General features: G+C 41.0%; 1 protein-coding gene across 3 annotated transcripts in view; it reads left to right on the top strand.

Moving 5' to 3' along the window:
- The window catches only part of C9H12orf56 (chromosome 9 C12orf56 homolog), a 114,089-nt gene that overhangs the window by 64,611 nt on the left and 24,788 nt on the right, over positions 1-24,690 (top strand). For all 3 annotated transcript variants that reach the window (XM_031650596.1, XM_031650597.1, XM_031650598.1), the window contains exons 4-6: positions 4,305-4,713; positions 10,407-10,480; positions 19,897-20,041. In XM_031650596.1, the coding sequence (XP_031506456.1) occupies positions 4,305-4,713; positions 10,407-10,480; positions 19,897-20,041 (628 nt within the window). The remainder of the gene's footprint in view (positions 1-4,304; positions 4,714-10,406; positions 10,481-19,896; positions 20,042-24,690) is intronic.

Genomic DNA, 24,690 nt, shown 5'->3' with positions numbered 1-24,690 from the left:
TGTGTTATTTAAAAAATAAAAATGCTGTTGTGCAATAATATGGCATGAGGTACCATTCTTAATTTTCTAAGAATTTCTTATACAATAGATTGTTCTAGTTCTATTATAAGACCAAGTCCTGTGTTTATGTAAATATACTATGTGTGTAAATGTATGAATCCAGGGTGTTTAGAAACTCAAGAGTAAAGATTCAAAGACTTCACTATTTGTTCTAAGTCTTTATTTCTTGATATTTCTCAAAATAAACTGAAAATATTAGATAGATATATTCTCTTTTTTTTTTTTTTTCCAGATAGGGTCTCACTTTGCACCCAGGCTGGAGTGCAGCGGCAAGATTTCAGCTCACTGCAGCCTCAACCTCCTGGGCTCAAGTGATCCTCCCACTGCAGTCCCCCAAGTAGCTGGGACTACAGGCACATGCTACCATGCCTGGCTAATTTTTTGTGTTTTCTTTTTGAGGCAGAGTCTCGCCCTGTCACCCAGGCTGGAGTGCAGTGGTGCGATCTCATTGCAACCTCCACCTCCCAGGTTCAGGCGATTCTCGTGCATCAGCCTCCCAAGTAGCTGGGATTATAGGCATGTGGCACCACACCCAGCTAATTTTTGTATTTTTAGTAAAGATGGGGTTTTGCCATGTTGGTCAGGCTGGTCTTGAACTCCTGGTCTCAAACAATCTGCCCACCTCAGCCTCCCAAAGTGCCAGGATTACAGGCATGAGTCACCATGCCCAGTGATATATTCTCTTACATATTAATATAATTTTCTCAGTTTATTACTGTTAACAAATATGTATAAAAATATAAAAAAGTTATTGAGCATTGAGATAGAATCAATATACTTTCTTCCTCTCCTCTTTACTCTCCTCCATCCTTTTATTCCTATCTTCTTTTCCTTTTTGTCCCTCCCTACCTTCCATTTATATACCTGTTTGAAAATTTTCACTGCATATATAGTCAGGAGCAGAATTGTTTGGTACATTCTATATATTAATCTGCTTGTTGTTTTTAGACATTCCGAATATCACCTCCCATTTTGTTAGCTATCTGTTAGCTTTATCTATGTGGTGTCTTTATTGAATATCATTTTAATTTTGATATTAATGAAATTAATCAAGAAGCTTTTGATTCAGATCAAGTTGGAGTAAGCACACTTTCCTCCACTTTTCCCACTGAATGCAAGTAAAAATCCTGAATGGAATACATACAACAATTGATTGCCTGATTTTTGAAAAAATCAATCTTCTCCATAGAATTTAAGTAAGACCCAGAATCACATAATATTCAAAATGTCCCAGATGCAATAAAAATTGCTTGACATTTGGAGAGCTAGGAAAATTTCAACATTTTATGAAGGACAACAGATAATAATCCCAAGATGACACAGATGTTTGAAGTACAAAAGATTTTTTTTTTTCTTTATTAATAGAAATGGGGCCTTGCTGTGTTGGCCAGGTTGGGTCTTGAACTCCTGGGCCTCAAGTGATCCTCCCACTTCAGCCTCCCAAAGTACTGGGATTACAGAAATAAGCCACCATGCCTGGCCCAACCAAAGACTTTAAGGCAACTATTATAACCATGCTCCAAGAAATAATTATGAACCCCTTTGAAGCAAATGGAAAGACAGAAAGTCTCAGCAGAGAAACAGAAGACATAAAAAAGGGACCAAATGGAAAGTTTAGAATGAAAAACATACTGCAATAACTGAAATTTTAAAAATTCACTGAATGGCTCAATAGCTGGAATGGAGATGATAGAGGAAAGTCATTGAATTTGAAGATAGATGAGCAGAAATTATCTAGTCTGAGCACAAGAGAATAAAGATTGAAGGAAAAGACAAACAGAATCTCAGGGGACTGTGTGGCAGTATGAAAGATCTAGTATTCATGTCTTCAGAGTCTCGGAAGCAGAGGAGAAAAAGTATAGCGCAGAAGAATAGCCAGGCACAATGGCCCATGCCTGTAATCCTAGCACTTTGGGAGGCCCAGGAGTTCAAAACCAGCGTGGGTAACATAGTGAGACTCTGTCTCTAAAAAAAAGTAATTAATGAATTAATTAAATGTAAAAAAATTAATGAAAAGAAAAAGTATTTGGAGGAATAATGACAGAAAATTATCCAAATTTGGCAAAAGACATACACTTACAGGTTCAAGAAACTCAGTGAACCCCAAAAAAGATAAACTCAAAAAAATTCCACATCCAAACACATCATGATCAAACTGCTGAAAAAAAGGAAATTAAAAGATACTTAGAACTTAATGACAATACATATCAAAGTACATGCAATTGAGCTAAAGCAGACTTTAGAGGTCTGCTCTAAAGCTGTATTTATAAATTTTACTGTATTCACCAAGAAGTAAGAGAGATTAAAAAATAAATGAGTTAAATATTCCACTTAAGAAACCATAGGCTGGGGCGGGGTACAGTGGCTCACAGCTGTAATCCCAGCACTTTGGGAGGCTGAGACAGGGGGATTGCTTGAACCCAGGAGTTTGAGACCAGCCCTGGCAACATAGTGAGACCCCATCTCTACAAAAATGTTTTAAGTTTATAAAAATGAAAGAGAGATTTCAAGCTGGGAACAGAGGCTCATGCCTGCAACCCCAGCAATTTGGGAGACTGAGGCAGGAGGATCACTTGAGGACAGGAGTTTAAGTCCAGCCTGGGCAATATAGTGAGACCCTCATCTCTACAAAACAAAGTAGTTTTCTACTATCGTAGAGGTTCTAATCTCATGGGAGAGAGAAGATAACTTAATGTAAAAGGATAAACTTTCCCCCAAAATTATTGAAATAAAAAAAAAGATAAACCATCAACTCAAGGCAATATAGGGTAATAGTAATAGCTTGCACATATTGTTTCCAGTTTTGCAAACTCATTGCATGTATCCTCACAGAAATCTTATGAGATGGGTGCTATTATTGTTTCTATTTTAAAATTAGGAAATGAAGTCCTAGGTCCACTAAGATGTCAAAGACAAAATAAGCATAGATTTGGTTTTATTTGTGATTCTAGAATTGGGAGAAATGGTCTGAAAAGCTGAACAGAGGAGGTTGACTTTATAGGCAGAGAAAGGCTGAAGCAAGCTGAAACGAGACAAAAATTGGATTACTTGTTTCAAAGCTACTGTTCTTAGAGGGTTAAAACAGAGGACACTACTTCATTATTGACTTAGGTTGACTGGAATCTGTTTTTCTGGAAAGCTGGTCAGTTTCCAAGTTCAGTTTGATTACTGGTACTAAGCACAAGGGACTCCCTTCTGTTTTGCTGGGGCCTCACACAGGAGGCTAGTTGAAAACAATGGCCTCTCATAAACTTTGTTTAACAAAGGTCACATAACCATTAAGTGGCAGAGCCAGGATTGGAATTTAGGTCTCACCAAACTCTGCAACTTCTAAGCTTCCTTAATGTGTTTCCATGTGCAGCAAAGTAAAGAAAGGTCATGGTCTGCTGGAGAGAATAGGGAAGGTAAAGGACACAGCATTGATTCTGAAAAAAGTGCTGATGCTATTGGGAAAATCAGAAGAGTATTAGCAGGAGGGGAATTAAAGAAAACACCATTTAAAAAAATCTCAGGCCAGGCACAGTGGCACAGGGCTGTAATCCCAGTACTTTGGGAGATGGAGCTGGAGGTGGGCAGATCACTTGAGCCCAGGAGTTTGAGACCAACCTGGGCAACATAGTGACACCCCATCACTGCAAAAGAATACAAAAATTAGCTGGCCACAGTGGCACGAACCTGTAGTCCCAGCTAGTCAGGAGGCTGAGGTGGGAGGATCACATGAGCCTGGGAGGTGGCAGTTACAGTGAGCCCAGATCGTACCACAGTACTCCAGCCTGGGTGATAGAGTGAGACCCTGTTTCAAACAAACAAATAAACAAACAAAACCCCTCTCTTCATATCCCTATTTGAATAGTTTTTTCTTTATAGGATCCATTAGCAATGTACAATTAAAGGACAATTAGGTTTCAAAACTAGAATGAAAAAGTCCTTTCAGTGGAAATATCAGGGCTCCATGAAGGACAGGCACAATGCTTTCAATATACAAAGTGCTTCATTATATGAAATAAAATGTATTTCAGAAATACAGTTTATTTCTGAAAACACAAAAGTATACCAAAAGATTGCAGTATCCTATCTCCTCTAGTCAATGGGTTATTACCAGCGAGGTGAAATGACTTCCTTGTTTTAACGAGCAATCCTTTTGTGAGAAAACTTTTGTGTTCAGAGTCTTAAACTACCAGTTCTCTTTGTTGCTTACTGTGCAATTTTGCATGTCATGTTTAACACTAAATTCTACCTGACAGGGACCAGCAGGAGAGCAGTACACCGTCCACGAACTCAACTCTCTGTCCTCGTCCAGGCGTCCAAAAGCTGTCCCTTCATGGCCAAGGTGCCTTTCGACCCCTACCTTCCCCCTCCAGGAGGAGCTCTCAGTCTGCACCAGCAACTGGCAAGGCTGTCAGCGAGCCATCTTGCACAACAAACACAAAAGAACCCCAGGGACTTCCAGATCACAACAACTCCATAAGTGAAATTCCTTTCAAGTGCAGTGGGAACGGAAATGAGTTTTACTTAGGAAATTCCCTCCTAGATTCCCCTTCGCAGAGCAACTCAAATTTAGAGAAAAAGGAGTCAGAACTTCATTTGTATGTTATTTCCACAACCTCATCAATATTCCTGCACTTAAAAAGTTCGTGGAACAATTATAATATAGTAAGTGTACCCCTAAGTAAACCTTGACCTGAAGTTTTATTTATTTTATTTTTTAGAGTAAATAAGCCCTCCTCCCTCCTTTACCTCCCATTTTGGAAATTTAGCCTTGGAATTTAATAATTTTTTTTTTTTTTTTTTTTTTTTTTTTTTTTTTTTTTGAGACGGAGTCTCGCTCTGTCGCCCAGGCTGGAGTGCAGTGGCACGATCTCGGCTCGCTGCAAGCTCCGCTTCTCGGGTTCACGCCATTCTCCTGCCTCAGCCTCCTGAGTAGCTGGGACTACAGGCACCCGCCACCGTGCCTGGCTATTGTAGAAATTTAATAATATTTTGAAAAACAAAATGTACTGAACAATTAAGGAGATGATTTTATTTAGGTGATTGCAATAGGGAAAAATGCTCATTAATGAGCAGTTTCTGGACGGGCATGGTGGCTCATGCCTGTAATCCCAGCACTTTGGGAGGCCGAGGTGGACGGATCACTTGAGGTCAGAAGTTCGAGACCAGCCTGGCCAAGATGGTGAAATCCTGTCTCTAGTAAAAAATACAAAAATAAACTGAATGTGGTGGCGCGCGCCTGTAATCCCAGCTATTTGGGAGGTTGAGAATCACTTGAACTCGAGAGGCGAAGGTTGCAGTGAGCTGAGACTGCGCCACTGCGCTCCAGGGCAACAGAGGGAGACTCTGTCTTAAAAAACAAAACAAAACAAAACAAACAAACAAACAAACACCTGGGGTTTTGTAGAGGCAAGTAAGTAAGGTGGGTCAAGGAAGTCATGAAGAAGGAGGGAGACAGGTCTTATCTTGGAATATGTGTGAGCAGGTGGTCTTTTGCAGTTGCTGGGGTGACAAAGACCTCAGGTAAGGTTCGACGTTGTCAGTATTGCTTAGCTGTGCTATTGAAAGTGGGTTGATGGGGGAGACCTTGTTATAGGATCAGATACATTTATCTAGAGATCACTAGGCTAAGTCCTTATTTTACAAACGAGGTAACTGAAACACAAATGTTTTTTTTTTTTTTCTTTTTTTTTTTTGAGATGGAGTTTTGGTCTTATTGCCCAGGCTGGAGTACAGTGGTGTGATCTCGGCTCACTGCAACGTCTACCTCCCAGGTTCAACTGATTCTCCTGCCTCAGCCTCCTGAGTAGCTGAGATTATAGGTGCCCACCACCAAGCCTGGCTAATTTTTGTATTTTTGGTAGAGAAAGGGTTTTACCATGTTGATCAGGCTGGTCTCGAACTCCTGACCTCAGGTGATCCACCTGCCTTGGCTTCCCAAAGTGCTGTGATTACAGGCGTGAGCTACCACGCCTGTCCGAAACACAACATATAACTTTAGGGACAGAGTCAGAACTCCCATTTAGGGACCTTTTTATTAGAATCGATTTAAAAAATAAGTAATTATTAAAAGAGTAATAGAATCCCTTTATCTTCAGTAGTATATACTTTTTATTATTAATCTTTCAATATAATAATAATAATTATAAAGGGCTGTTTCAGTCAGAAGAAACTAGGAAGCCAGGGTTTTATAAATGGCTAAAATTATGAAAGATTACAAGACAATCCTTAATTTTTTTCTTATACCACTGTTTGGAAGACTTCAAATATTTAAAATTCCTTTCTAAATTTTTAAACTGCTTTCTTCAAATTAAAAATGTAAACAAATTACAAATAGAGGAAAACTCTGGTCTATTAAAAAAAGATCTCATATATTCTAATGGAAAAATGAAAACTTAACTGACTTTAAAAGATCTATGTGAATACTTCAAAATAACTGTTTATGCTTCCCTGAATTGCCCAGCTTCAGGTTTTAGCACTACTTTTAAATTACGCAGCAGACACATGGTTGGAGCACTCAGGCTGGCGAACTCATCACCTGCTAAGCTATAAATAGTCTTTGCAATAATACATGCAATAACAATAACTAATATCTATTGTTAATTTCCTACTAGATAATAACAATAGAATGGAGCCTGATGCTTCATGGATATTAACTTGTTTAATTTTTACAACAACCCTATGAGGTAGGACTGTTATTCTCAATTTATAGATGAGGAAGTTGAAGCACAGAGAAATTAAATGATATATGCAAAGCCACATAGCTAGTGTAGAGCTGGGATTTGAATCTAGGTAGTCCGATTTTTTTTTTTCTATGACCGTTGAAATAAATGTGGGTGGAGGAAGACTATCTTTGTGAGTTGGTAGATACTCTCACTGAAAATAACGTTCTCTTAGCCAGGTGTGGTGGCATGCACCTACAGTACTAGTTACTCCAGAGGCTGAGACAGGAGGATCGTTTGATCCTAGGAGTTAGAAGCTCTGCTGTACACTACTGCATGCCAGCCTGGGCAATAAGCAAGACCCCATCTTTAAAATAAAAAGTAAGGCCAGGCATGGTGCCTTATGCATATAATCCCAGTACTTTGGGAGGCTGAAGCAGGTGGATTGCCTGAGCTCAGGAATTCGAGACCAGCCTGGACAACATGGTGAAATCCCATCTCTACAAAAAATACTAAAAATTAGCCAGGCATGTGGTGTGCATGTACTTGGGAAGCTGAGAGGAGGATTACTTGAGCCTGGGAGGTGGACGTTGTAGTGAGTCAAGATTGTGCCACTTGCACTCCCGCCTGTGTAACAGAGTGAGACTGTCTGAAAAAATATATATAAAATAAAATTTTAAAAAAATCAAATAAGTTAAAAAATTACAATAATGTTCTACTTCTCCCTTGAAAGATGGAAAATGAATAACCAAATATTTCACATGTGAGAAATCAAGTTAGAACTCATTCTACTAACAATAAGCTTCTAGTTCAATATAAACCCTTTTTTTCTTTTTTTTTTTTGAGATGGAGTTTCACTGTTGTTGCCCAGGCTGGAGTGCAGTGGCGTGATCTTGGCTCACTGCAACCTCTGCCTCCCGGGTTCAAGTGATTCTCCTGCCTCAGCGTCCCGAGTAGCTGGGATTACAAGCACGCACCACCATGCCTGGCTAATTTTTGTATTTTAGTAGAGACAGGGTTTCGCCATGTTGACCAGGCTAGTCCTGAACTCCTGACCTCAGGTGATCTGCCTGCCTCGGCCTCCTAAAGTGCTAGGATTACAGGGGTGAGCCACTGTGCCCGGCCATATTAGACATTTTAACTTTCCCTGTACTTTTACATAAAATTAACCCAAACCATCTAATTAGAAATTACCAGCACTCATCCTGATTTTAAGGATTTCCAAAGAGCTGAGCCTCCTTCCATAATCTATTTTATCTGTAACATTCACCAAAAATAGTTACACCTGGGTTGTTAAGCGCCTTAAATTTTGTAAAGATGAAATGTGGTAATTTGCCTTGTATACATTGTGAAGATAGCTGCTACAAAGCTAAATATGGGATACCCCAAATTAAAATTCTGGATTTAAAGAAAACATAAATATTTGGAGAGGGAAGAAAGGCTGCTTTAAAAAAAAAAAAAAGAAAAAAAAAGTAGAACAATGACAAAAGTAGTAAGAAAAAGCACATATCTCCCCTGCCACCATCCACCCAATACACCACTCTGATATTAAGCACAAGACAGGTTGGGTGGCTGAGGCGGGTGGATCACCTGAGGTCAGGAGTTTGAGACCTGCCTGGCCAACATGGTGAAACCCTGTCTCTACTAATAATACAAAAATTAGCTGGCCGTGGTGGTGGGCGCCTGTAATCCCAGTTACTCAGGAAACTGAGGCAGGAGAATTGCTTGAACCTGGGAGGTGGAGGTTGCAGTTAGCCAAGATCGTGCCATTGCACTCCAGCCTGGGCAACAAGAGCGAAACTCCATCTCAAAAAAAAAAAAGCTTGTCTGCAGTGTCAAATCAGCAACATTTCAGAAATTCCTCTGACATGTCTTAAACTTCAACATAAATAAAAGATTATTTAGAGAAATTGCTGAACACTGTATGTCTATTTTAAGGACCCAGAATAAATGAGAAATGGCAACACTAAAGATTTAAGGAAGAATAACTCCATTAATAAGGAAATAGTTAATAAAAGTGTTGTATATCTATGCTATGGAATACTAAATAATCATTAAAAGGATTGATATTGGTTGGATGCAGTGGCTCATGCCTGTAATCCTAGCACTTTGGGAGGCTCAGAAGGGAGGACAGCTTGAAGCTAGGAGTTCAGGACCAGCCTGGTCAACATAGCAAGCCCCCATCCCCACTAAAAAATAAAAAGTGAAAAATTGGCCTGGCATGGTAGAACATGTCTGTAGTCCTAGCTCTTCAGGAGGCTGAGGCAGGAGGACTGCTTGAGCTCAGGAGTTTGAGGCTGCAGTGAGGTATGATCATGCCACTCAACTCCAACCTGGGTGACAGAGTGAGACCTTGTCTCCTTAAAAAAAAAAAAAATGAAGTAAATCGGTAAATCTTTTTTTTTTTTTGAGACGGACTTTTGCTCTTGTTGCCCAGGCTGGAGTGCAATGGTGCGATCTCGGCTCACCGCAACCTCCGCCTCCCAGGTTCAAGCAATTCTCCTGCCTCAGCCTCCCGAGTAGCTGGGATTACAGGCATGTGCCACCATGCCCAGCTAATTTTTGTATTATTAGTAGAGACAGGGTTTCACCATGTTGGCCATGCTGGTCTCGAACTCCTGACCTCATGATCCGCCCACCTCGGCCTCCCAAAGTGCTGGGATTACAAGCGTGAGCCACCCGCCTGGCCATCAATTGGAAAATCTATATACACAGACATGAAAAACCATCCACCATATATTAAGTTAAATCAAGTTCCAGATTAATATATGTGATATAATTTAGGATTAAATATATATTATAAAAATATATAAATACTATAAATTTATGTGTTTATAATTCATATGTCTTTATATGCCTGGAAGGTCCTAAATCAAACAGATGATAGATACTTTAAAAAATGTTAGACACTGGGCCGGGCGCGGTGGCTCAAGCCTGTAATCCCAGCACTTTGGGAGGCCGAGGCGGGTGGATCACGAGGTCAGGAGATCGAGACCATCCTGGCTAACATGGTGAAACCCCATCTCTACTAAAAATACAAAAAATTAGCCGGGCGTGGTGGCGGGCGCCTGTAGTCCCAGCTACTCGGAGGCTGAGGCAGGAGAATGGCGTGAACCTGGGAGGCGGAGCTTGCAGTGAGCCGAGATCGCGCCACTGCACTCCAGCCTGGGTGACACAGCGTGAGACTCCGTCTCAAAAACAAAACAAAACAAAACAAAACAAAAAAATGTTAGACACAAGGTCTTGCTCTGTTGCCCAGGCTGGAGTGTAGTGGCACAATCATAACTCTCTGCAGCTTCCAGCTCCTGGACTCATGTGATCCACCTGCTTCAGCCTCCAAAATAGCTGAGATTACAGGTGCGAGCCATGGCACCTGGCTCGATGATCAGACACGTTGCATAGTGGGATGGAAGGGGTAGGGAAAAATAGAGAACCTTTATCCTTTACTTTATCTAAACTGTGTGATTTTGATAAATGATTTCATTTTATAATGAGCAAGTGTTATATTTAAAACTTTTAAAAAACTAGATAAGAAAAAATTCCCTGTGGTATTGTGAAACACTTGAATGAGCTTTATAAACAAATCGTGTACTATAGGAGGGCTTAAAGAATAGATATATAATATTGACTAAAGGTAGGGGGAATTGATCTTCAGTAAATAAAAATTCTAACAATTTCTACTTTTTCCTTTTTCAGAAAGCTACCCTTTTACAAGATCCCTTCTATGCTAGTGAGTTCAGTCCCGCTATTGGAAGTCAAAAGCCATATAGGTAAGAAGTGATGATGTATGATAAAGTTCCATGGGGGATTTTTCTCTCCTCTTTGCCTCTCCTTTTTTTTGAGACTGAGTCTCGCTGTTTCCCAGGCTGGAGTGCAGTGGCGTAATCTTGGCTCACTGCAACCTCCACCTCCTGGGCTCAAGAGATTCTCCTGCCTCAGCCTCCTGAGTAGCTAGGACTCCAGGTGCCTGCCACCAAACCCGGCTAATTTTTGTATTTTTTAGTGGAGACAGGAGTTTTGCCATGTTGGCCAGGTTGGTTAGATTGGTCTGATCTCAGGTGATCCTCCTGCCTCGGCTTCCCAAAGTGCTGGGATTACATGTGTGAGCCACCGCGCCCGACCCTCTTTGCCTCCTCTAACTCTGTGTTGTATGTGTGGCTATCACAATTATATCTCTACCTCATCTGCCTGCCCTGACAGTTAAGTCCGCAAACACAAGTATCCACTGGACATCTTCTGTATGTCTCATAGGAACCTTAAAGTCAATATATTCAAAAGAGAACGCAGCATCTTCCCTCTGGAACCTGACTTTCCTCTTGTGTTTCCTAACACAGGGAATGATGTCATTATCCCCAGATCACCTAAGCCAGAGTCCTTGAAGTCACCTTGCCTCCTCTCTCCCCTTCACCATTTCCGGCATCCAGCCACTCACCGCATGCCTTATTTATTGCTCCTTTACTATCTCTGAATAACGTCCACTTCTTTCCATGGCCACTCGCTCAGGCCCAGTTATCTCAGTTCTGGGCTCCTACGGTGTTTTCCTAGCTGGTCTGTCTGCCTTCACTCTTGCTCCTCTTCAGCCCATTCTCCATTACAACAGAGGAATCTTTCTGAAGCACAAATCTGATCATGTAACTCCTCCCAGGAAGCCTTTGAATGGCTTCCCATTGCCCTTAAATGAAAGTCTAAACAGTGTACAAAAAATATGTATGACATCTCTTTTTATGTTTCTGTCCTCAACTGTTGTAACCATCCTCACTCTTACCCTAAGCTCCTGCTCCAAATGAACTCACAATTCTCAGGAAGCTCCCTGTTCTCTTCCCTCTGGAGCCTATCATGATGGCACCTCTTCTGGAACACTACTGTACTCTTCTTCCTCTTCCTGAATAACTTCAGCTCTTCGAGTCTCAGCTTATTGATCATTTTCTCTGAAAATCTTTCTTGACACTCCAGAACATAACGTCCTATGTTCACACTTTTTTTTTCTTTCTGTTTTTGTTTTTGTTTTTTTTTTTGGAGACAAAGTCTTGCTCTGTTGCCCAGGCTGGAGTGCAGTGGCGCAATCTCGGCTCACTGTAAGCTCCGCCTCCTGGGTTCAAGCAATTCTGCATCAGCCTCCCGAGTAGCTGGGATTACAGGCACCCACCACCATGCCTAGCTAATTTTTTTATTTTTAGTAGAGACTGGGTTTCACTATGTTGGCCAGGCTGGTCTCAAACTCCTGACCTCATGATCCTCTGTCTTCAGCTCCCAAAGTGCTGGGATTACAGAGTTGAGCCACCACGCCTGGCCTGCTCACACATCTTGTAGTACTTACCAGCCTGCACTATGATGGCCTGTTTCATTATTTGCTGCCCTGTTATGCAATACATTCCTTAAGGGCAGGGACCCTGGAATGAATGGATAAATAAGATAAGATAGAGACTACTGATCATAAGTAGTCTCTAGTACTTATGAGAACAGAGCATAAAAGGCCCTATATGCAAGGCTAAGGAGTTTGAATTGTATCCAGACTTCAGAGTTCTACTATATTCTTATCACAGGTTGGCTGTGTATGGTAGTAGTTACTCGTGATGTGACTCTCTCTTCCATTAGATTGTGAACCCCTGGAAGGCAAGGACTATGCCTTGTTACTCTTGGTCTTTTTCTTACTTAAAACAGTGCTTTGCACACAGTAAGCACTCAGTGAATTGACAGTGTTAGCAATTTTGATATCATGTAAGTCATGATATTGAGCTGATATTGGAGAGTCATGTAAATGAGCTGAGAGTAAGTTAATTTTAAAAGATGCATATTCATTCCCCACTAAAAGGGACCAACGTTCCTTAGAGGCATGGCTGATTCTAGGTCTGGGGCAGGACATACGCAAAATGAGTCTGAAACAGTTTATTCCAGAAAGCAAGGACAGGGCCCTAAGTAAAGGGCACAGGAACCCACATGAAGGAGCTCCCAGTAACCAAAGATGGGACAACTTGAGCATCAGAAAAAAATAAGAAATGAGGCCGGGTGCAGTAGTTCACACCTGTAATCCTCGCACTTTGGGAGGCCGAAGTGGGTAGATCACCTGAGGTCAGGAGTTCGAGACCAGCCTGGCCAACATGGCAAAACCCCATCTCTACTAAAAATACAATTAGCTGGGTGTGATGGCGGGCGCCTGTAATCTCAGCTACTTGGGAGGCTGAGGCAGGAGAATCACCTGAACCTGGGGGGTGGAGGTTGCAGTGAGCCGAGATCACGCCACTTCACTCTAGCCTGGGTGAAAGAGCAAAATATAAGAAGAAGAAGAAAAAAATAAGAAATGAGATGATTGAAACATAATGAATATATAAAAATTCAGAAGTGTATAACGATGCATGATAGAGAGAGGGCCCTCCCTCCCTACCTCCAAGGAAATAAAACACATGGAACATTAGAAAAAAATAGGGCACCAATTCATTACTCCGCAAATCATCAAACAAATGGAAAAAATATAATATATTCTTCCTTTCCTCCATGAACCGTATCCAGTTCAGGATAACCAAGTAGCCCTAGGTGATGAGTGCAAATTTCATTTTACAGAATTCCAGCTAATAAATGCAGAAGGCTTAACAGAATTAGAAAATTACAATTTTTTAGCCTGTGATGAAATGACAGATTCATTTAACTATCTTCAGTGGATGAAACCATTAGACAGAAAGGTGAAATGGGCCCAGGTACGGTGGCTCATGCCTATAATCCCAGCACTTTGGGAGACCAAAATGGGAGGATTGCTTGAGCTCAGGAGTTTGAGACCAGCCTAGGCAACAAAAAAATTTTAAAATGCTGGGTGTGCCTGTGGTCCCAGCTACTTGGGAGGCTGAGGTAGGAGGATCACTTGAGGCAAGGGGATGGAGGCTGTAATAAGCTGTGATTGCACCGCTGCACTCCAGCCTGAGTGACAGAGAGAGACTGTCTCTAACAGAAAAAGAGATTAAAAAAACGACAAAAAAAAGGGTGAAGGGGAACTTTAAAATGGAGGGATCATGTTGTCAATAACTAAAGCCATTGTCTTAGTATCACTTCAGTGAGACAGCCAGACTTTGTGTGCCTCATTATTTGATGTGATATAAAATACACAGCACCACCTATGAAGTATTTTTGTTAAAACAGTTAAACCTGAATCTGACTTAAAAGTGTGAGTATGATAAGCCAGGTGCAGTGGCTCATACCTATAATCCCAGCACTTTCGGAGGCCAAGGAGGGAGGATCACTTGAGGCCAGGAGTTTGAGACAAGCCTGGCCAATATGGCAAAACCCTGTCCCTACTAAAGATACAAAAATTAGCCAGGTTTGGTGGCACATGCTTGTAATCCCAGCTACTCGGGAGGCTGAGGTATGAGAATCCCTTAAACCCAGGAGGCAGCGGCTGCAGTGAGCTGAGATGGCGCCACTGCACTACAGCCTGGGCAACAGAGCGAGACTCCATCTCAAAAACAAGCAAACAAACAAACAAACAGTGTGAGTATGCTAGTCTTAAAAAGGAAGGAAATTCTGCTACTACCACATGGATGAACCTTGAAGACATCATGCTAAGTGAAATAAGCCAGATACAAAAGGGCAAATATATGATTTCACTTATGTGTGGTACTTAAAATAGGCAAATTTGTAGAGACAGAAAATGGAATAGAGATCTCCAGGGGCTGGGGAGAGTGGTGAAGGGAGAGTTATTGTTTAATGGGTATAGAATTTCTGTTTGGAAAGATGAAAAAGTTCTGGAAATGGATAGTGGTGATACTTGTAGAACATTGTGAATGCACTCAATGCCACCAAATTGTACACCTAAAAATGGACATGATGGGAAACTTTGTTATATATATTTTAGTTCAATTTTTTAAAAAGTATATACGTGTGTTTGTATGTGTATGTAAAAGAATAGATAAAACCAGATTGGCAAAATATTGAAAATTATTAGAGCAAGGTGATGGGTACATGGGATTCCTTCCCTTCCTTCCTTCCTTCCTTCCTTCCTTCCTTCCTTCCTTCCTTCCTTCCTTCCTTCCTTCCTTCCTTCCTTCCTTCCTTCCTTCCTCCCTTTCTCCCTTCCCTCTCCTCTCCTCTCCTCTCCTCTCCTCTCCTCTCCTCTCCTCTCCTCTCCTCTCCTCTCCTCTTCTCTCCTCTCCTCTCCTTTCCTGATGGAGTTTTGCTCTGTGCCGAAGCTGGAGTGTAATGGCATGCTCTCAGATCACTGCAACCTCCGCTTCCCAGGTTCAAGCAATTCTCCTGCCTCAGCCTCCTGAGTAGCTAGGATTACAGGCATGCACCACCATGCCCTACTAATTTTTGTATTTTTAATAGAGGAGGGGTTTCACCATGTTGGCCAGGCTGGTCTCGAACACCTGACCTTAGGTGATCTGCCCGCCTCAGCCTCCCACAGTGCTAGGATTACAGGCATGAGCCACCACCCAGCCGGGTACATGGGATTTCTTATAAAATTTTCTCCATTTTGATGTATGTTTGAAAATTTCCATAGTAAAAAATTTTATTGCTTGATGATGTGATATAGAAAAAAAATTTTTTGAAAGACTTAAGAAACATAACAAGCAAATATAAGAAGCATCTTATTTAGGTCTTGATTTTAACAAACCAAATGTAAGAAAACATTTTCATATTTTATATATGTATGTATGTATATATGTATGTCAATAGACAGGGTCTTCCGCTCTCACACAGGCTGTAGTGCAGTAGCACGATCTTGGCTTACAGTAATCTCCGCCTCCCAGGCTCAAGCAATTCTTATGCCTCAGCCTCCTGAGTAGCTGAGACTACGGGCATGCGCCAGCACGCCTGGCTAATTTTATGTAGTTTTTTAGTAGAGACTGGGTTTTGTCATGTTTCCCAGGCTGGTCTTGAACTCCTAAGCTCAGGCAATCCACCTGCCTGGGCCTCCCAAAGTACTAGGATTACAGGCATGAGACACCGTGCCCAACCGTTTATATTTTATTTACTTTTGAGAGAGGGTCTTACTCTGTCACCAGGGCTGGAGTGAAGTGGCTTGATCACAGCTCACTGCAGCCTCGACCTCCTGGGCTCAAGCAATCCTTCCACCTCAGCCTCCCGAGTAGCTGGGACTACAGGCACACACTACCATGGTTGACTAATTTTTTTCTATTTTCTTTTTTTTTTTTTTTTGTAGAGATGGAGTCTCATTATATCGCCCCGGCTGGTCTGGAACTCCTGGGTTTAAGCGATCCTCCCACCTTGGCCTCCCAAAGTGCTGGGATTTACACCCCTGGGCCACCACGCCCAGCCATAAAAACACATTTTTAAGTCAATAGAACAATTTGAAAATGGACTGAGTCTTGCCAGGCACGGTGGCTCACACCTGTAATCCCAGCACTTTGGGAGGCTGAGGCAGGCAGATCATTTGAGGTCAAGAGTTCAAGACCAGCCTGGCCAGCATAGTGAAACCCTGTCTCTACAAAAGTACAAAAATTAGACGGGCATGGTGGTGCATGCCTGTAATCCCAGCTACTCGGGAGGCTGAGGCAGGAGAATCGCTTGAACCTGGGAGGTGGAAGTTGCAGTGAGCCGAGATTGTGCCACGGCACTCCAGCCTGGGTAACAGAGTGAGACTCCGTCTCAAAAAAAAAGACTGAATATTAGTAATAACAAAGAATTTTTGATAATTTTGTAGGAGGTGATAATCATTTTGTAAGAAAGTATTGATTTTATTTAGAGATGCATTCTGAGGTATGTAAGAGTTGAGTAACATAATATTTGGGATTTCTTTTTTAAAATGTTATATGGATGGCTTAAAATTTCTATAAGTGTTCAGATGTTTACTCTAAAAAAAGCATCAGTTTTCATTTTGGTGTTTTATTTAAAGTGATTTTAAAGCTAATTGTATAATAAAAAAGACTCAAATTCTGTGTATGGGTGGCTTGAAATTTATTCCTGAAGGCAAGAAGGATGAGTTCTACCACTCTCTTGGCTCAGGAAAAGCGTATTTCTTACTATTTCCTGAAAGCAACATACTTAAAATGCAGTGATTTCAAATGTACTGTGAAGGATGCAGTGATACACAAGAAATAGCCTCTACCTGCAAGACATCTTCAGTTTAAAAGGAATAAACATCCTTTAGGTTTTCAATTCAGAACTGTGTCACAGATGGGACGGTTTTGCAACCTGACCACTGTGAAAATCATACACAGCGCTTCTGAGATAATATAGGAAGAGCCTTTCCAGTGCTTTACAAATGTGAGGTATTATTTATAGTAAAGGTCTGGAAAGATGAAAAAATACAGGAAAAATTGAGCTTATTACTGGATTAAGAATCCTTCCTGAGGCTGGGTGTAGTGGCTCACGCCTGTAATCCCAGCACTTTCAGAGGCCGAGGTGGGCAGATTACTTGAGGCCAGGAGTTTGAGACCAGCCTGACCAACATGGCAAAACTTTGTCTCTACTAAAAGTACAAAAATTAACCAGGTGTGGCAGTATGCACTTGTAGTCCCAGCTACTCTCAGGAGGCACAAGAATCACTTGAACCCAGCCTGGGTGACAGAGCAAGACTCTGTCTAAAAAAAAAACCCCCCCCCCCCCAAAAAAAAAAAAAAAAACACCTTCCTGCAACATTATTTTGGTGAATTTATGTTTCCCACCTGATGAAAATAGAGTATCTGTTAACATTAGTATAGATTTTCCTCTTATTCCTAAATTGAATAATGGAGTCTTCTGGCATTCGACTTTTTCTTATTTCTTCAGTCAAATGAAGTTTGTCATCTATGTATAAGCTAATATTTTCTGAATCCTCAAAGAAATTATTATTCATGACTTATCTGCGGTAATATAGAATGTGTACTCTAACTTGAATTTATGATGTGTATGAGACCTCCATTTATGTATGAATTGATTTTTAGTCTGAAGAGATTAGTATGCTGTTTTCTGTGAAAATTTTTTTGGCCATTAAAAAAATTAGTTTGGCATTACAATCTATTATCCTAGTTGACAAAGGATTAAAAACAGTTTATTTTTATTGCGGATCTTAGCAAATTGCTGACTCCAAATGAAAAAACAGGAAAATCAATTTCAAAATAATTCTGCTGATACTGTATCTTATTTGAGTTTTTGCTTTTCTAAGCTCTTTTGTTTGTAAAATCTACATTTCTGTTGTTGGAGTTCTAAAAGAGTAGAGGGATTTCATAGTTATTTTTTAAATGAAATATGGTGGTAATTAGAAGTGGATAGCGAAGCAGGATCTCAAACTTATTCCTGCTTTATTTAGAGACCATTTATCAAACACTTAGTGTGTATGAAGACATGCATTAACTAAAATACAAAATAGCACATTTGGCCGGGCATAGTGGCTCACACCTGTAATTCCAGCACTTTGGGAGGCGGAGGTGGGTGGATCATCTGAGGTCAGGAGTTTGAGATCAGCCTGACCAACATGGTGAAACCTCATCTCTACTAAAAATACAAAAAATTAGCTGGGCATGGTGGTGCTCGCCTGTAATCCCAGCTACGCAGGAGGCTGAGGCAGGAGAATTGCTTGAACTCAGGAGACAGAGGTTGCGATGAGCCAAGATCATGCCACAGCACCCCAGCCTGGGTGACAGAGTGAGGTACCGTCTCAAAACAAACAAACAAAAAACCCAGCACATTTGGATAGGTACTATCATTATTCCTATTTTACACATGAGGAAATTGAGGCGCAGAGAAGCTATGTAACTTGACGGTGATAATGACCTAACTGAGTCAGGGCAGATCTAGGATTCTGACCTCAGTCTTCATGCTCATAATCATTATGCTCCTCTGCCTCTCTGCTTGCTATTATTGAATTCATAATGATCAGTTTCCCTCCAGCACCTCCACTAGAAAAGAGACCATTATTTCAAAAAAAAGTCTTAATTTTCAGGTTAATAAGAGCGACTCATTGATTGGACAAAGGAGAACATCTTAGATGTTTTTTAAATAAAGCGGGAGGTAGTAGGCAAGTACCAATATTCCATGCAGTAGCTAGTATTGGGATAAACGGCTGGTACAGGTTTCTGGAGTAAGCAGTAAAAAATGTTTTTACTTCAAGTCAGAAATTTTAAGATTCCATCAATCTACACAGAACATGAACTATCTTTCTTACTGTTACCTTGCACCCTGGCTCTCTGAATTTGTGTGAGTGTAGACAGGTTACTTAAACCTCCCTACAACTTCCTGTAAAATGCGATGGAAATTCCCAGCTCGGTCCCCACAGTGGAGTCAGCTCAGTGCAAGAACGAGTCTACGGAAAGCACTCAGGCCAGAGCCAGCCACCTAGTCAAGTTGTTATTACTGAGCACAGTGGGAGGTGGAAACATTTAACCCGGAGACATTTTTTCCAAGTTGCTAAAAGTCAGCTGAGGGGCTAGGATAGGTACACGAGTAACTAACTACAATGAGTGAAACGGGATTAATGTGATACCAGGAGTGTGAAAAAACTGCAGTGGGAGAAGGGCTGCATTTGTTGGTGGAATTAGGGAAAGATCTGAGGAGAAGGCTTTTCTGCTAAGCCAGCTTCTCCTTAAGTGTGGAATGCACATGGTTCAGTAAGGGGAGATGATTCCAGGTGGTACTCTGATATGGCATAAAACAACTTTGAATTCCATGGTGGAAATATGTGATTCCTTTTTCCAGCTAGGCTGATCTCATCAGGGAGAACCTCTCAGCTTGGGGCCACTAGTGACAGTTCTGGAACACATGCTTATCTGCCCTTTCCTCACAGAGAAGCCAGCTTCAGGCTCAGACCATGAGCATTGACTTAGAATTTATGGTGCTTTCATGCCATTTACACAAAGTGATACTGGTTTTCCCTGGAAAGTGACACAACATTTTCTTTACAAATTTTTTTTTTTTTTTTTAAAGCTAGTTGATTGAAAGAAAAATATTACATAAAGGTTCATGGATTATGGTAAATGAAACAGGGACAGAAATTTACCAGGGACAGTGAGAGTATTCCTGGTATAGGAACAGCTTGAGTTAAGGGGCATGGGCAAAAAAAGTATGTTTGGAGAGTAACAAACAGTTCAATTTGCGGGGAGCAAGTTTCACTACTGATGAGTACTAAGGCTAGAAGAATAAAACTATATGAAAAGCCCATTAGTAACAAAGTTTAACAAACCTGTCAGTAATCATCGATATTCCTAAACTGCTATTTCTTACCATTTTTTAAGTGGAAAATTTTCTTCTGTTTCTGTAGATCTGAGGAGAAAATTAAGCACTTCAGTCAACTTAAATCTGAACTTTTTCTTAAAGACAATTCTTTGAGGAGGATACTTCCTTTAATTATGGAGCTTAAAGTAGCAGCCCAGAAAAACTTCATTCTGAAAAGGCTTTTCTGGAAGGTAAGTGCTTTGTTTTATTTTTAATCTTTAAAGCTGTGTCTCCTGTTTACCAAATATAAGCATAAATTAAAATATAAATAAGTGTTGTCTTGTATTCTGATGCTGTATTTTTAAATGTCAATAAAATTTAATGTAGTCATGTCTTAATGCTGGATACTTTGTGATGTAATCAGTAATGTATATGTGTGTGTCGAGGGGAGACGGGAAGAGAGGGGAGTGGTAGCAAAAAGTAGCTCCCATGCATTGGGTTGGCAGAGCCAACGGAGAGATATTAGGAGGAACATTTTTGGCATGCAAGATATATAGACAGTGAGATGGGAAAGTAGATTTTAAGAAGTTTTTGTTTGTTTATTTTTTATTTTTTTGAGACAGAGTCTTGCTCTTGTCACCCAAGCTGGAGTGCAATGGCATGATCTCAGCTAACTGCAACCTCTGCCTCCCAGGTACAAGCCATTCTCTTGCCTCAGCCTCCCAAGTAGCTGGGATTACAGGCGCCTACCACCACGCCTGGCTAACTTTTTGTGTTTTCAGTAGAGACAAGGTTTTACCTTGGTGGCCAGGTTGGTCTTGAACTCCTGACCTCAAGTGATCTGCCTGTCTTGGCCTCCCAAAATGCTGGGGTTATAGGCATGAGCCACCACACCCTGCCTGTTTATTTTTTAAACAGAGACAGGGTCTCACTCTGTTGCCCAGTCTGGTCTCAAACTCCTGGGCTCAAGTGATCCTCTTGCCTTGGCTTCCTAAAGTGCTGCGATTTCAGGCATGAGCCACTGTACCTGGCTGATTTCAAGATGTTTTATTGTACAGTTTCCTCTACTGTAAAAATATAATTAAAAAATTATTTTTGAGTATAGGACTGGTATTTTAAAAAATGTGACTCCTGGGGAGGCAAGGCAACCTCATTCTCACTCAGTAAATTACAGATGCCTCATTTATAGGTTCAGGTGAAAGAGTTAAGAAGCCCAGGTGAGTAACCTGGTGTGGCGCTAATGAGGCCTAGGTGAGAGGGTGAGCCCTGCCTAGGGCTGCGTTCATGTTGATTGCTACATATTTTATCTTAATTCTGGCCATTGATCACATAAGTAGCTGCCATCATTTTACTGAGCAATGGTAAAGCATGTGCACTCCCAACCGTACAAGGCAGTCCTGGCCATTTATTAGCTTCTAGGTCCTTCATATGTGGGGTGACCAACCATTTTGGTTTGCCCAGATTAGGGTGACCAACTATTCCAGTTTGCCTGGGACTAAGGAAATTCCTGCAGTATTGGAAAGCTAGAACAGTTCCAAGCAAATCAGTACGGTGAAGGCAGATAAGCTGTAGAGAGTAATATGCCAAATGTCCCACCACACTGAGACACTGAGACTCAGGTAAGGATGACATAGTACTGCGTAGTCTAAAATGGTTGGTGCTGGATAGATCCTGTGAGGAATACGCCATCCAAGTTTTGACTCTAGAACTTCAGAAGATTGTGGAAAATATGACCAACCAAGTAAGACCAATCCATCTTGATTATGAAGATGGAATGGAATTCATGTGGAAAGGGTAAATAAATTAGGATTATCTTCTTCCCAAATAAACCTCTCCAGTCCATCCCACACACAGTATCAATTTAATCTACAACCCTGATTGTATGGGATTGCTTGTTCAACAGTTTCTTGCGACTTCCCTTACTAAATTAAGTACAGACTTTGGCTTTGGCATTTAAGGCTCTCCCCTAATCACAGATTTCAAATTTGGACAGGTATGGCCTTTATTTTAGTAGGCTGGGGTTATCAGGAAGGGGCTGTGTATTAGTCCATTCTCACACTGCTGTAAAAATACTACATGAGACTGGGTGATTTATAAAGAAAGAAGGTTTAGTTCACGTGTTCCTGGACCAAACCAAGAGTCAGGCTGCTTATTCTCATGGCCCAATAATGAGACACAGATGAACTGGGAAAGAAGGGAGTTTATATCTGTAACCAGTAACAGGGAAAAGGCCTCGAAATTATCGCCAGACCAACTCAAAATTACAAGGTTTTCCAGAGCTGATATACCTTCTAAGCTATATGTCAACATGTAAGTGCATTCATCTAAAGCCATAAGTGATTAACTTCTTTTAATCTATGCCTAAGATTAGATCAGGACCTAAGGAAGGTCCTTAAGACCTTCCTCTGGGGCCTCAGTAAATTTACTTAATCTAAATGGGTCCAGGTCCTGGGGTAATTACCTTTATCTTGCCTCCTGCTAAACCACGGAGGTTTGGGGAGTTCCTTCAGACCACCAATAAACTTGTTTGTGGAGGCCTGGGGAGTTTCTTCAGACGCCCAGTAAAACTCATTTAATTCTAAACAGGTCCTGTAAAGAATTCCTTCATTATCTTGTCATGCTTCAAGGCCCAGGAAAGGCCTGGGCAAAACTCTTGGTGGGCTTTTGTTACATCCCAGCCTTTGTGTAAGGACACTGGCTCTATCAGCTTTTAATATTTAACATAACCACTCAGTCAGCACAGGAACAGTTGTTATGGAGGCCTATCTGTTCAGCTGTTATGAAGACCTGGCCTGCCACAGACTTAGAGTTCCACATGGCTGGGAGGCCTCAGGAAACTTACAATCATGGCAGAAGGCAAAGGCGAAGCAAGGCATGTCTTACATGGCAACAGGTGAGAGAGAGAATGTGCAGAGGAAACTGCCACTTTTAAACCATCAGATCTCATGAGGACTCCCTCACTACCATGAAAACAGCATGCATGATCCAATCACCTCCCACCAGGACCCTCCCTCGGCAGTGGGGATTATAATTCAAGATGGGATTTGGGTGGGAACACAGAACCAGACCATATCAGGCTACCATCTGGATAAGGTGGGCACTGGGAAAATGAATCCAGATGTAGATGCTCCTGGAAAAGGCACAGTGCCTAAGAGTGAGAGCCATAAGAGTGAGCTAAATGAAATATCAGGATATTTTAGCATGTGGGTGAATTACACCCGGATGTCTGCACAAACATTTGGCACCAGGAAGATCTGCTTGTTTAGGGTGTGGGGATGGAGCTTTTATGGAATGTGAGGACATAAAGATTGTCAAGAGTAAAGCCAGCAGCTGGGAGAGGACTGGGAAAGGACTTAGGACAGTGCCCAAAGGGGAAGTCCACTCAGATACACTGGACACAATCAGGGACTGGATTTAAAGTGCATGTTTAGGTAGGAGAACTGAAGTACCACTTAAGGGTTAGATTAAGAAGGATGTTGATGTGTTCTCCTAATGGGATCAGCACCAGTGTTAGTCTAGAGGTCATTTAAGCATCTCCAATGTAAAAACAGGGCTGGTACCTGTGGCCTAGGCTGTGGAGCAACAAATGGATGGAGAGAAAGAGAATAAGGTTAGGACTAACAGACCCGACCCGCCACTTCGTCTTCTCTCTCACCTCTGTCCTCTACAAGATCGAGCCATGTGGGATAACTTGGATACCTGTTCTCCTTAGCTCTCTTTTCTCCCTGCTGTTTGATTTCTCTAGAATATTGTTCTTCTAATTTCTCTTGTTAAAAATCATACCCATTCATCAAGGCTAAGCCCAAATGCCATTTTCTACCTTTCTTGTCATGCCGAATGGGGAACTTTAGTACCTTCCTCCTTTTGATCTTTTCTGTCAATTCTGTGCCATAGAACTTTCTTTGATGCTTTATAATCTGCATTGTTCAATACAGCAGACACTAGCCACATGCGCCTTTTAAGCACTTGAATGTGGCTAGTGACTAGAAAAGTAAAATGTTAATTTTATTAAATTTAAGTTAATTTAAATAGCCACTTGTGACCAGTAGCTAATGAGTTGAACAATGTAGTTCTATGACATCTTTCATAGCACTTCCTCTTTAACAATTATCAGACAGGTTTCATGCCTAATTGGTGTGAGGCTTGGTGACAGGTATTAGAAATACAGCATGATTATGATACAGTTCCTACCATCAAGAATTAGCACAGATATCCTCCCTTTTACTATAGTTATTGGTACATTTTTCTTATTTATCACAATATGCTATAAGCTTCTGTAGGACAAGTATATATCTTACTTTTTTATTCTCCCTCAGGCCAAACACAATGCATGCATATTCCAGGTGCTGTAAGCTATTCATATTGAATTGCAAATCTGTTCTCTTGTGAAACATTAACCTAATCTGATGTCTAAAAATGAAGCTTTCATGATCTGTTTTATACTTGAAAACACTGCAGCCATTATTTAATACAATGTTCTTACCTGGGCTAAAACAGATCTTCTATTTCGGTAGTCAAAAATGAAAGGCCAAAGTGAATGGAGAAGAAAATAATTCAAATAGGAAAAGAGGAAGTCAAATTGTCTCTGTTTGCAGATGACATGATTGTATATTTATAAAACCTCACCATTTCAGCCCAAAATCTCCTTAAGCTGATAAGCAACTTCAGCAAAGTCTCAGTATACAAAATCTATGTGCAAAAATCACAAGCATTCCTATACACCAATAACAGAGTCAAATCATGAGTGAACTCCCATTCACAACTGCTACTAAGAGAATAAAATACCTAGGAATACAACTTACAAGGGATGTGAAGGACCTCTTCAAGGAGAACTACAAACCACTGCTCAAGGAAGTAAGAGAGGACACAAACAAATGGAAAAACATTCCACGCTCATGGA

Source organism: Papio anubis, chromosome 9 (genome assembly GCF_008728515.1).
Source record: "Papio anubis isolate 15944 chromosome 9, Panubis1.0, whole genome shotgun sequence".
Lineage (NCBI taxonomy): Eukaryota > Metazoa > Chordata > Mammalia > Primates > Cercopithecidae > Papio > Papio anubis.
This window is presented reverse-complemented; position numbering and strand designations above follow the sequence as displayed.